Below are 14386 nucleotides of genomic sequence, written 5' to 3'. Positions count from 1 at the left end.
GATTAATCTTCCAAACTTAAACTATTATATTATATATGAATAATGTTTTTAAATAAAAATAATTTCTGATTTAAAAAAAATAAAAACAACAAATGGTTATTTTCAAATAATTGATGTAATTTACATTATACTATCATTTAACAAGTATTAGATACGTTTTGATATATCATTATTTTCTATTTCCAGAAAAAAATAAATAGTTAAATATCAATATCATCTAGGTTAAGTATACTAACAGCACAAATTCACACATCACAAAAAATATTTACATAAACATTATAATACAATAATTTAATAAAAATACAATTCAAAAAAATCAATATTCAAAAGAATAGTTATATACTTAATATTTGAAAATCAAAGATATTTTTGCTAAAATTGTACTTACCTGGCCAAGGAGATCGACCATCTTTTTACGGATCGATCGATTGTTGAGCATGTGGTCGATCCGAAAATATTCTGCAGTTTAATTAAACATCTAAAACATTTATTGCAACACTCAACAGATAGTTTTGCTAAATATGATAACTAGATAGCCAACAAAATTACAAAAAAAAATATTTAAATAGTAAAAATATGTTAATTTAACGTTTTAAAATTTAAAAATAAAGTTTAATTATGACATGTATCTTAACATTTATATAAATATATATCATAACCTAAATATAAATAATTTAACAACTTAAATTAGAAAAAAAATAAAAATCATGGGCGTAGCCCGGGTTAATCCTAGTTTTAGTCAAAAAGAGAGCTTTCTTGGCATCAGTCAAAAAGAGAGTTTATTGCCAAATTATTCTTGCAGATTATAAATTTGATTTACCATACATGTATCACATAAGAAAAAAATAATAGAAATTCTTGGCCTCTAAATTCACCAACCAATAGTGTTTGAGTATTTGATATTTGATATCTTTTAAAAAAGGAAACAAAATTGAATTTCCAAATAAGATTATATTTTTAAAATAAAACAATAAAATACATAAAAATAGTTACAAAAATAAATAAATAAATATTGTTAAACCGTTAGCAAAATACTAAATCATAAACTCTAAATAAAAAATATTGAAAATTAAACCCTAGAGTTTATGATTTATCCAAGGGTTCAGAGTTTACCCAAGGGTTTAGGGTTTACCCAAGGGTTTAGGGTTTAGTGATTAGGATTTAGGGTTTAGTGTTATTAAAATTTAGTTTTTAATATATGATTTAGGGTTTAAGATTTTCCAACGGTTTAGAGTTTATCCAAAGTTTAAGGTTTAACGTTTAGGATTTAGGGTTTAGGATTTAGGGTATAGGGTTTAATATTTTGCTGAAGACTTAACAATATTAATTTATTTATTTTTTGTAACTATTTTTATATATTTTTATTATTTTATTTTAAAATATAATATAATTTGGATATTCAATTTTATTTCTTTTTTTAAAAGATATCAAATAAACACTATTGGATGGTGAACCCAACAATTTCTCAAAAAATAAATCGTATGCATAACACGGGTTTATGCCTATAAACACAATTTTATTTGTTAAAATACAATAAAAATTGTTTGCAACTTTGTAAACTTCTTTAAGCAAAAAAAAAAAACTTTGTAAACTTCAACGTGTTTTCACCTTGTTCAACGTAGAAACACTTTTTTTTTTTTTGTTAAAATAGAAACACATTTGGATGGTAGAAACACATTTGGATGAATTACTATTTCTGAAATAATTATTAATAAACTTACGGATCCGGATATCCGGACTAAAAAATCAAGATATCCGGATCCGGATCCAATATTTTACTATCTAGATTCGGATTCAGTTCCTCCGAATATCCGGATTTTCGGATCGGATCCGTATCGAATCTCGGATCGAATCCGGATCTCGGATAAAAGTCCGAGGCCTAATCGTATGTATGCATGACACGGGTTTATGCCTATAAACACAATTTTATTTGTTAAAATACAATAAAACTTGCTTGCAACTTTGTAAACTTCTTTAAGCAAAAAAAAAACTTTGTAAACTTCAACGTGTTTTCTTTCTTCCTTGTTCAACGTAGAACACACTTGGATGGTATATTTTGTGTATACGTGGATTCTACTACTAATCTACGCAGTACGCACGTAAATAACATGGTCTCACATTTAAGAAATACGTGCAAAAATCAATTAAACAAACACAGATTTGCCCAAAACGAAATCCACATTTATAGTGACAGAATTTAAAACATTATCGAGGTTTCTTGTTTAAAATAGGTAAATAATACTATATAATGTAAACTAATCACTGAAAAAAGAAAAAAAAATCACTGAATAAATGTAGTTATCTTTAAAAAAAAAAAAGAATAAATGTAGTAATAGTTATCGGATTTTGAAAATGACAGTGAGCATGCACGAAGATTCACATATTTTTTCTTATATTTAATTATTTATTTTCGGTATCAAAATCTCTTTGTCACTTACTAATATCCGATTTATATAATACTACATGTCAACTTTACACATGAGATACACAACTTAATCCAGAGCTCATAACCAGAACAAAATGAAACGTAGTCAATTATTTGATCAGAAAAATGATGATTATGATTGGTAAGCTGCAGTTGACAAAAAAAAAACACAAAAAAAAGATTGACAGCTGCAGACCGGTACAATGCTTTTTTTCTGTTTACATGGTTTTTTTTTTTCACAAAATGCAGTGAACTTTTTTATAAAACCATGACTTCAATTAGTAATCATCACAAATGAATAAAAAAAAAGGTTGTTTATAAAAAGGAATATATAATTATTTAAGAGAAAATACAACATATTGATTTCTGGTTGTTAAGATAGTTATGATGGTAAATGATTAATGAAGTACAAATGAAATTGTACTAAAAAAGTTTTCAATTTTATTGTTTTCTCAGCGTTATTATTGGTCAGGGCCAATAATATGGGATCGATTAATCTAATAAAAAGGTTAATTAATAAATCCATCGTCAAATTAGGGTTTTAATAATAAACATTGATTGCACAGTTAATGTTTCCCACCAAATCCAATCCTCGATCCTCTTCAACCTTCAAAATCCAAAGCTTTCATCTTTACTTTGCATGATTTGATCCCCAATCAAAAAAAAAGTCGATTTCTTTCCTTCTTGATTCACCTCGCGATGACTGAAGTCCTTCACTTTCCTTCATCTCCAAGCGCCTCTTCGTCTTCCTCACCTTCCCCATCCAATGCCACTCTCCTCATCACCTCCGACCATCGCCGTAGAAGCCCAGTTCCTCCCGGATTCCCCCAAGATGTTGACTTTCACCGCTCAATCGAACAACAACAGCATCAAGATTTGGAAGATTTGAGACGGAGCGTCGCCGCCGACGACGGAGAAGACGGGGAAGGTCAGCAGATATCTCTGCTGGCGCTCCTGGTCGCCATTTTCAGGAGATCTCTTGTTGCTTGCAAGAGCAACCGGAGGGAGCTCTGTAGCATGGAGATCGGTTGGCCCACCAATGTCCGACACGTGGCGCACGTGACTTTCGATCGGTTCAACGGCTTCTTGGGCTTGCCCGTTGAGTTCGAGCCTGAGGTTCCCAGGCGAGCTCCTAGCGCCAGGTACTAACATTGTTGAATCAATTTTCCCAATTTTCGATTCTTCCAATTAGGGTTTGTGGTTTCTATTTTAGCCCCCTTGACGGTTAGGCTCATAATTAGAATTGTGATTATGGAATTGCTTTTAAAAGTTTGCTCTGACGTGTCTCTCAACTATGATCATATCCATTTCAAGAATCTTATCTTTTTTTTTTGGCATTTTGGTTAGATATGTAACACTCTCTAATCAATGAAGTTCTATGTTTAGTCTCACTATAAGCTTAGTTAGAGTTCTATGTTTCTGCCGAAACTAAACACTTAAGATTGGGCTACTGACTCATCTCAGAAGTTGATTCGTTCTCTAACAACATTTTTAGCTGGTAGCTTCATAGTTACTTGTCTTTTTTTTTTTCATGTGGAAGATAGTCAGATACTATCATATACATTGGTTGAAGTTAAATTATGAAACGGTTGCATTGTTCATCTACTATTTAGATGCTTTGTTGATAACATATAATTCTCTCTCTTTGTGTATCTCATTTCTTACTTGTTTTTGCTATCTCATCACATTAGTGCAACAGTCTTTGGGGTATCAACGGAATCAATGCAGTTATCGTATGATTCAAGAGGCAATTGTGTACCAACCATACTCTTGTTGATGCAAAACTGCTTATATGGTCAAGGAGGCTTGCTGGCAGAGGGAATTTTTAGACTCACTGCTGAGAATAGTGAGGAAGAGGCAGTAAGAGAGCAACTAAACCGAGGGTTTATACCTGAGAGAATCGATGTTCACTGCTTGGCAGGGCTTATCAAGGTATGTAATGCTTGCACAAACTCGATTTTTCTTACGCAAATCAATCTTGTTCTTTATAATCTTCTATTTCAGGCATGGTTTAGAGAACTCCCTACAAGCGTTCTTGATGTGTTGTCCCCTGAACAAGTCATGCAATGCCAAACGGAAGAGGAATATGTCGAGCTCGTTAGGCTTCTTCCCCCTACTGAAGCTTCTCTGCTTGATTGGGCCATCAATCTAATGGCTGACGTTGTTCAGTATGAGCATGTTAACAAGATGAACTCACGCAACATCGCTATGGTTTTTGCTCCTAATATGACTCAGGTGAGTCCGCAACAACAAGGCTTTTACTGATCAATTTTTAGGTTTATTGAAATAAACCTTTTTATTGTAGATGGATGATCCATTGACAGCGCTGATGTACGCGGTTCAGGTGATGAACTTCCTCAAGATGCTGATAGAAAAAACTCTAAGGGAAAGGCAAGACTCTGTAGTAGAGCAAGCTCACGTTGTACCTTTAGAACCTTCTGATGAGAGCAGCGGTCACCAAAGCCCTTCGCAGTCTTTGGCTTTTGATCCTACTGAACAGAGTGAAGAGACGCAATCAGAGTACATTGAAGATGCAGAGAATCAGAGTCCAAGCAGCAGTGAGATATCAGATGAATCAACCTTTGAGAACAATGCCAGGAGAACCGGGAGAGTTAGTTACTCGGAAACAGAGAGAAAAAGTAGTGTGCAAGTGATGGCTCTGGCTCCTCCAGCTCAGTGGCCTGTGGGTAGAACGAAAGGATTGACCAACTTGAGCCGTGTAGGTTCGAGGGTAGAGCGTACTGAAGCTTGGCGGTGAAGACAAAGGAGCAGAGCAAGCCCTTGAGGAGACTTTAAAATCAAATTGTTGGTTGACCTGTTTTGTATTTGTTAATGTTCTTTTCACGTCGTTTCTATTCTTTTTTATCCATGTTCTCAGTGTGCTTTCTTTTTGTTGGACCGTTCATACAAATGGTTAATCAAACTTGTAAACCATATTGAACCGGTCTCTCTCGGGCCTTTGACGATGTTATGGTGAAACATGTTCTTCTCATCTTTGGTATTTTCCGTAAAATTTACAAATTAAGTTGAGATGGTCTGGAAAGAAGGTTTTAAAATTGGTTCTTGGAAGGAACCAAGGGACGATTGAAACTCGAGAGAGAAATAGTGGATGACAAAAGCATATTGTAGAGGGGAATATTAATATTTGAATTCAACATTGTATAGTCATGTAACTTTTCCTAGTGGGTCCAAGAAAAAAGTTGAACGCCATTTGCATACTTATTATTATGCACGTATTTGGATACTTCTTTTTCAGGAATGATTTTATAATCTAATTATATATACCTTTTAAGAAGATTTCTTTTTTTTAAAGCTGCAAAATAATTTAGAAAGATAGAAGTTATGATATTTTGAACACATCTTTTTTTTTCTAACTTTTAGAACTATCTTTTTTTAGAAAGATAGAAATCTATCTGTTTTTTTTTCTAACTTTTAGAACACATCTTTAACATTTTCTTAATTTGATAACTAATTTTTTAAGTCGCTAACTACCATTGACGGATGATAGATGCAGGATGTAGTAGTTATTGGCAAAATAAACATTATGTATAGTTAATAAACACATGTGATGACGTCGGAATAATACTCAATCCATATAAAACAATTTACCAAAAACTGAATACAGAGACTATATCATTTTACAGATCTAAAGTTTGAACTTTATATTGATAAAAAAGTTCCATCTTTTGGGTTTCATTATAAAAGTTTTACAAGTTTTGCCATGTTCGTTTGTACATATGGAAGATGCATCCAGATGGTCCATCTAGATGTCTTATCCAGATGTTCTATCTAGGTGTTATTCATTTCTTCATTTCGTCCACGCATCCAGATGAATCATCTGAATGAAACTATGTTCGTTTGTTTTTCATTTTTTAACTTTCATCTACATCTAGGTGGACTTATTAATAAAATGATTAAAATATAATTTTTTACGTTTCGGCGGAAAAATAGCATTGTCACGGTTTTGGCGGAAAATATTTTTGCGGTTTTTGAGGAAAAATGTGTTTTTGGAGAAAAAGTGCATTTTTGTTGTTTTAGCGGAAAAATACGTTTTTATGGGTTTGGCAAAAAAATACGTTTTGCGGTTTGTACGGGAAAAGTGTGTTTAGCGGTTTGGGCGGGAAAAGTGTTTTTGACGGGAAAGTTTTTTCGCGATTTTGGCGGGAAAAACATTTTCGCGATTTTGGCGGCAAAAAGCATTTTTGCGGTTTCGACGAGAAAATATATTTTTCCGGTTTTGGGTGGGAAAATACGTTTTTCCGATTTTGGCGGAAAAAATGCGTTTTCCGATTTTTGCGAGAAAATGTGTTTTCCAGTTTTGGCAGGAAAATGCGTTTTTTCGGTTTTAGCGGGAAAATTCTGTTTTCCAGTTTTGGCGAGAAAATTGTGTTTTCCAGTTTTGGCGGGAAAATGCGTTTTCCGGTTTTGGCGGTAAAATTCTATTTTCCAGTTTTGGCGGGAAAATTGTGTTTTCCAGTTTTGGCGGGAAATGCGTTTTTCCGGTTTTGGCGGGAAAATTATGTTTTCTGGTTTTGGCAGGAAAATTCTGTTTTCCGGTTTTGGCGAGAAAATGTATTTTTTCGGTTTTGGCCAGAAAATGCTTTTTGGAGTTTGGCGGAAAAATGCATTTTTTGGGTTTTGGCGGGAAAATATGTTTTTTTTTTGTTTTGACGGGAAAATGCGATTTTTCGGTTTTGGTCAAAAAGTGCGGTTTTGCTGGTTTGGCCGAAAAATGTGTTTTTATGGAAATGTGTGTTTTACGTTTTTTTGCGGAAAAACGCATCTTGCGGTTTTGGCGGGAAAATGTGTTTTTCAGTTTTTGCGAGAAAATGCATTTTTTGGTTATAGCAGAAAAAATAAAATTTAGGGTTTTAAAATAATATTTTGATTTTAGAAGGTCATTTTTATCATTTATCATTTTGGAATGAACTAGATGCATCTGCATTCAGATACATCTGCATTCAGATACATCTGCATTCAGATGCACCATCAAAACTCACCTTCATTTAGAAGAGAAATTAAGATGAATTTTTAAAAATTCAGGTGGGTCATCCATCTGGATGTAGCATTATAATGCATAAAACAAACATCGATTTGCATGTTCACCCAGATGGATGTTGCACTAACAGGGCCTCAGTATTTCTCCACATATATGGTTCATCGCCACTGGTTTGGCTTGATGCTGTCGATTTCTAATCTTTATATCATCGGTTGAAAAAAGGAATAGCGATAACATGATCTCTTTTAAAGTATCATGGCACTATATTGGAATCAAATCTTGAAAGTTGATATATGATATTTTGTTTTCTTGACCATATCTGTTTGTTGGTACTTGGTATTTCTCACATATTATTTAGTTTTTATTTTGATATTTTACAAACTAGTTTTTTTTTTTTTGGGATCAATTTTTTAACAACTAGTTTCTGTTATAGTATCTAGTTTTATCTTCTTTTTTTTGCATGAAAGATTATGGATATAATACTGTAATTAGTTGACCTGTTGACCATACAATACATTTTACCTTGAATATCTATAGTATTGTCCATTCATACACGTAAAAGATATTTACATTGTAGTTTTATTGAATGGTTTCCGGCGAAAGTTAGACTGTGTTTCTTTCAAGCAATTAGCAAGTGTAGATAGTTAGTAACAAGAATCAAAATATGTAAAATCCAATACTGCATTTAGTTTGGGTTTCGTCCAAAAAGAATGTACGGCACCCCAATGGGAGTTCTCATCAAAGATTCTTGATATACATATATATATATATATATATATATATATATATATATATATATATATAAATATTAGTATTTAATTATAAATTTCTAAAAATTACGGAAAACCCAACCGAAAAATATGCAATTAAATACTAATATATATATATATATATATTAAGAACTTTTTGATGAGAATCTTCTAGGGATGCTCTAAATAATTCAAAAAGCATATATGGTTTTATTTTAAAACATTTATAAGGCTTTAGTAATTTTTAAAGTATCATGAAACGTAGTTTGTGTTTTCAAATCCATTCCCTTAAAATTTCACGAATAAGATTCTTTCGGTCTAGTGGTATTCTTAATGGTTAATAAGACTTTTTATACTAGGAGTAAAGATGCTCCTTCTTGTACGTAGTTTGGTTATTCAGCATTATATAAACTAGGAGACATCAATGGTCAATTCGATGGATTGGTATCCGTCAGTCGCTAACGATTAAATCATATATTTTGTGGACGTCAATAAAAATTCGTATAAAACATATTCGCAAAAGCTTTATTGTCTACGTGTGTTGGGGACTTGGGGTATCAATATATAATAAAGATGTAGATAAAAGAGGTATCGAGTGCAGATGTTGTTGGTCATTGACCAAGTGGAAAAGGTGAAATCGTGATATCTTGTTGGGTGGATAGATTCGGACAGGGCTCCACGGACCACCGGTATGTGGACGTTCGTCACACATCACAAAACCATATATTTTATCGGGCCGGTTTATTGACTAATGACATACTAAAATGATATACAAATAAATTATCTCCTATATATTATTTGAGAAACATTACAATTTCTTTTTGTAGCCACGTGTCATCACTAGGATGATTCTTAGAATCATTAGAGAAATATGTTGGTCCATCTAATTATATAATAAACTTTTTATTATACTAACAATAAATTCATTACTAATGTACTTTATTATTTCCTTAAATAGAATTTACGGAATTGCCTAATATGGCTAAAGTATATATGACAATTAATGATTTTGAATAATAAAGATTTGATAAAAATTATTGTATCTTCTATCATATTTGTTTAATATTAAACTATTAAATAAATTAAACAACCACAATAACCATATAATAAAAAAATTTAGATTTTTCTGTATATGTTATATTTTGAATTTTTAAAAACTTACTAAAACTGTTAAAATTCTCACATTCAAATTTTGTGATCCATGGTTTAAAATTTTTGTTATAAAAAGTTACAAATGATTACAAAATCATATAAGTAAAAGGTCAAATTAATTAATTATTAAGATTAAGATATATATATATATATATATATATAATACTTAAATATTTTAATTTCAAAATTTACTTTGAAAAATTTTCTTTGATAAAAGTTTTGAAAAATACTGACAATTTATAAAAAAATTATAAACTATTAAAACTATTAATCCCACGATGAAAATTTTGTTATCAGCAATTTAATTTTTTTTCTATAAAAGATACAAATGATAAAAAAAAACTATATGAGTAGAAATCATCATTTACTAGATATTAATATTAAAAATATACTAAAATATACTATGTATGTTAGTATCATTTAAATTTAATTACATATCCTATCAAATATTAAAAAAAATATTTTTAGATTAATAAAATTGATTTATATGTTCGCACCAATTTAATTATATATTTAATAGTTGCTGAATTTTAATACATTGACAACTTATTTTTTTAAAAAAATTATAAACTATTAAAACTATTAATCCCACGATGAAAATTTTGTTATCAGCAATTTAATTTTTTTTCTATAAAAGATACAAATGATAAAAAAAAACTATATGAGTAGAAATCATCATTTACTAGATATTAATATTAAAAATATACTAAAATATACTATGTATGTTAGTATCATTTAAATTTAATTACATATCCTATCAAATATTAAAAAAAATATTTTTAGATTAATAAAATTGATTTATATGTTCACACCAATTTAATTATATATTTAATAGTTACTGACTTTTAATACATTAAATAATTTTTATATATAATGTTTATTCCGCGCAAGGCGCGGATCTTAATCTAGTTATTATTATTAACCTAAATCATTGTTGATACGGAGACATGTGTATCATTAACTTTATTGATCAATATAAAATAATTACCGAACTCCTAACAATAATTCGAACAAATAGTTTCCAACTCCAAACAATTTCGAACAGATAAATTAACCATAGATAATATTAGAGGGCCGAGGACACATGAGAATTTAAATGGCTAGGATATTTTGAATATCAAGCCTATGGTGGAAACGGGTTTAACGAGAAGGACCGTCCCGCATTAACAGACTTACCTACTAGCACAACTGCACAATGTTTAAACTCGTGTATCATTTAAATATCTTGAATAACAAAGCAACGATAGTATAGTGGTTTCATATTGTTGACCGGTACTAATACTATTATTGCTACTTCATTCAATGCGGATGCTTGGGAAATCCGGTTATGTTGTACATTTGTGATTAGTCTCCACAACGCCTAGTTTTTGCAGAATATCATGAAATCAGATTATGTGGTTGAGGATCACGAGGCTCCCACAATCCAACCAATCAACATCGACTCAACTACATCTCGAATCTGTCGTGGTTTGCTACTATTGGAAGTTCAATGCTTCCTGTCCAAAAAAAAATGTTGAAATCTATAGAAAACTTCCACGTTGCTACAATTTAAACATTAGGTTATAGGTATAACCTAATGTTTCTCTCTTTTTTTTTCTATTAAAACCTAAATAACGAAAGCTTTGAATCATACGACATTTAAAAACTGTGTTTCTCAGTCATTTAGATATTACTATATTATTGTCAATTTTTAGATTTATTGGACAAATATGCCACATTCTCAAGGAAAAATCAAATCCAAAAAAGTTTGCAAAAAGAAATGAATGGTGGTATGATTCCATAATATAAGGAATATATAAGTAGTCCATATAAAATTATTTGGCTGTGACCAAATAATTATAGCCACCAGAATTCGCACCACTTGGTGGCTCTTTATTCCATTCTCCTCATCCTTGGTCTTCTATAAATATATAAATATTTATTTACAAAAAAAAAATATATATATTTATTTACTTATTTATTTATTTATTGGATTGCTGAATCTGTTGTTTAATAATATCAACTGCTGCAGTGTAACAAGATCCTCGAAATGTGATTTCAATGGGGTTAACATTTGTCGAACCAATATATAGATGCATGTAAATATACATTGAAGTTGCCTTTGTTGGTTAGGCCAGAACTATAGTATTATTATCAAGGTCACAGAATCATCTAGAACATTGTCATCATTCATCACCATTGTCAAATCAAAAATCAAATTGACTAACAAAAGTAATATATGTTTAACCATTAATCAGATTCCATTTGAACATTTGAATATAACAAATCTTTTTATCATTTTATTCAAGTATTTTTTTTCCTCCTAACGAATATATATCTGACAATACCATCTTCTCCTTCACGTCCATCTCGTGTCCTCTCTCTTTCTCCTCCAGCCGCAGAAACAAAACCAAGAAACAAACACAAAGAAGAGAGCAATGGCAGCTTACAGAAGCTTTCATCAAATATTCGAGAGCCAAAGACAAGACAAGGCTCCAAAGTCGCTTCTTGATACTCTGATCTCCTCTTCTTCACCTTGGAACCCACTCCCAATCAAAGGCCTCCACGTCACCGACCACAACGAAACGCCACCGTTTACAGAGATATTCGGTGAGCTCCACTTCAGGGAATCATCTCATTCTTCTTTCGAGAAGGCCTCAGCTGAGAACAGCAGCTTGCAGCTGTGTACTGAAGGTCTAGGGTCAGAGAGCTATTACGGCTTGGAAGACGGGAAAGTCAACGGTAACGGTAACGGAGAAGAAGATGATGATCATGAGAGTGAAGTGATGAAGGGTAAAGATAACGGAAGCAGCAATGAGGAGTGTGGACCATGGAGGAAAGAACGGAGAGAGTATCCTCCAGCGATGACGAGGATGAGTTTCAAGACGTATAGAGAAGAAGGGAGGTTTGTGTTGGAAGAAGTTAGGATTCCGAAGAGAGAGTTTCTTCTAGCCAGCCGTGAAGACGGTAGACTCAAGCTGAAGTTGGTTCAACCCGAGGATGAGGATGAAGATGAGGACGAAGACCAAGAAGAGAACAAAGATAAACCGGTCTGATCGGTAATCTGCTGAATATTTTTTGCGGTTATGTGGAATTTAATCCGTTATTTTACAAGATTATAAATGTTAAAACCTTCTTTATGCTGGTTTTGGAGTTAAACTAGGCTTTTATCCCTTAATACATTCTGCAATATTACCAATGCCAAGGAATATTATTTTTTCAAACGGTAGATTTGTTTTTGTAATTTTGGAAAATCTTCTATACTTTATAAGCAAAGATAGAAGAATCATGTTTCTGTGACATAGAGAGAATAATTTATAGAAACTTATTATCAAAATATTGAAATAGCATACAACTATTGATATATTACATTTATATCACTAAATTATCATTTACTAGAATTTCTATTTATTTTTTTATAATATTTGTACATTAAAAATTAACGTTACTATTTCCGTGGTCAGCGCGGAACAACGCCTGATCAAAAAGTATATAAAGTCTAATTAAAATTATTTTTGACTGTCGATATATGGATAACCAAATGTTAACGTGGGAGCCGGAATAAATATTTTTGTACAAGACACTGCTAAAATAATCGTAACACAAGCCTATGATCGGTCCTGGGCAAAGCCTAACGAAACATTGGCCTTATGCTCCCAAAAATTTTTAAAAAAATTACATAGAAAAAAATTTTCAAAATTTTTTTTTAAGTTCTCAAATTTACCAAAAAAAAAATTCTCTGAAATTTTTTAAAAGTCGCCTACAACCCTATAAATCTCAGGACCGGCCCTCCATACATCTGTCTAACGTTGTAAAGCCCAACGTAACCAATTCTCATATTAACTATGAAATTCAGATAGAGAACGGAGTAAACATGATGATTTCCCCTATGTTTTTAAACTTGACTAGGATAGTGACCCGAATTACTTTATGAATCACCGGATGTATTCAGTTGACTGCACACGAATCATTGGTCAACACTTTTAACTAATTTCAATATATCATTATATATATTATCTTTTAAGATACAAAAAGAAAATACGTCTAAAACCTATAGTAAATAATTAAATTTATTTTATTCGCTTTATTTTCGTTTCACGTACAAGATATCAAAAGTAAACTATTTACAAGGATCAGTAACGATCAATAACGTTTACAATGATGAAGAGACAATTTAACTAAAAAACTCTTATAACTAACATTTGCAAATTTGGAACACCACATTCAAAATATTTTCAACATTCATCTAGATTATATAATTATAATAATAATCAAAAATGAGAATTTAATTCAAACTAGATTACATATCATGTCGTTTATCAGTTCAACAAGTAGCCGGATTTTAAGATATATCAAAATTTTACGAGTTTTTTTAAAAACTTTTAAATAATGTGTTTTTCTTATAACTTAAATCTTATCACATATTTGATGGTCGGATTTGCCGGTTCGACCGCATGATGATGATAATAACTCAAACTCAAAGTGAAGAAAATATGCACTAATTTCTCATAAGATTCCAATCTCAATCCTAAAAAATTTCAGCTTTTTGTTGTATATAATCCGTTTTTGTAGTAGTTAAAAAATTAGTTTGTCTATGTACTTCACTAAATAATATACAAATAAATTATCAATCAATACATCTATAACTATAAAGTTGAAATATCTGCCTTTTTAGGCTGGCCACGTCACTCTGGAGAGAAAGGGAAATCGTGACAAGTCAACGTTTCTTTTAAGCTCTTCTATTTCGTTGACGAGTTTAAAATGGTTGGAACTTTGGTCAACCCATTAAGGGCCCACCTCTGCACTCCGAGTCTTCGTCTTCTCAATAGCCCTATTTTGCTGTGCCGGATGAGTCTTCCTCCGCCGAACGTTACTGCTTCAAATTGATTCACTCCTTAAAGCGATTACATTAACATCCTCCGCCACTAAACCCATTACGTCGACTTCAATGTTCCCTCTCCAACACCGATTTCATTATCCGTAATTTTTCATAGTATAAATAAGTCATGAAGCCCTCTCAGCACCGTATAAGATCCTGATAAGTTCTTGATATAAATTCCAGAAACATTGATCTCCTTTCTT

General features: G+C 31.6%; 2 protein-coding genes across 3 annotated transcripts; both read left to right on the top strand.

Moving 5' to 3' along the window:
* The first annotated feature begins 2931 nt into the window (after positions 1-2931).
* LOC106327627 (rho GTPase-activating protein 1-like) lies at positions 2932-5417 on the top strand. 2 transcript variants are annotated; one of them, XM_013765830.1, is made up of 4 exons: positions 2932-3567; positions 4117-4357; positions 4430-4660; positions 4770-5417. In XM_013765830.1, exons 1-4 carry the CDS (start codon positions 3125-3127, stop codon positions 5181-5183), a joined length of 1329 nt encoding a protein of 442 aa, XP_013621284.1. In that variant the 5' UTR covers positions 2932-3124; the 3' UTR covers positions 5184-5417. The 2 variants fall into 2 exon arrangements, with proteins under 2 accessions (XP_013621284.1, XP_013621283.1); XM_013765829.1 differs by having other exon boundaries at positions 2945-3567; positions 4731-5417.
* A 6203-nt stretch (positions 5418-11620) lies between these two features.
* LOC106327628 (protein FANTASTIC FOUR 3) lies at positions 11621-12621 on the top strand. The gene has a single exon (XM_013765832.1). It carries the CDS (start codon positions 11743-11745, stop codon positions 12358-12360), a length of 618 nt encoding a protein of 205 aa, XP_013621286.1. The 5' UTR covers positions 11621-11742; the 3' UTR covers positions 12361-12621.
* Positions 12622-14386: the final 1765 nt, after the last annotated feature.

This window comes from Brassica oleracea, chromosome C2, assembly GCF_000695525.1.
Source record: "Brassica oleracea var. oleracea cultivar TO1000 chromosome C2, BOL, whole genome shotgun sequence".
Lineage (NCBI taxonomy): Eukaryota > Viridiplantae > Streptophyta > Magnoliopsida > Brassicales > Brassicaceae > Brassica > Brassica oleracea.
Note: the sequence above shows the minus strand (reverse complement) of the source record. Positions and strands in the feature narration are given on the sequence as shown.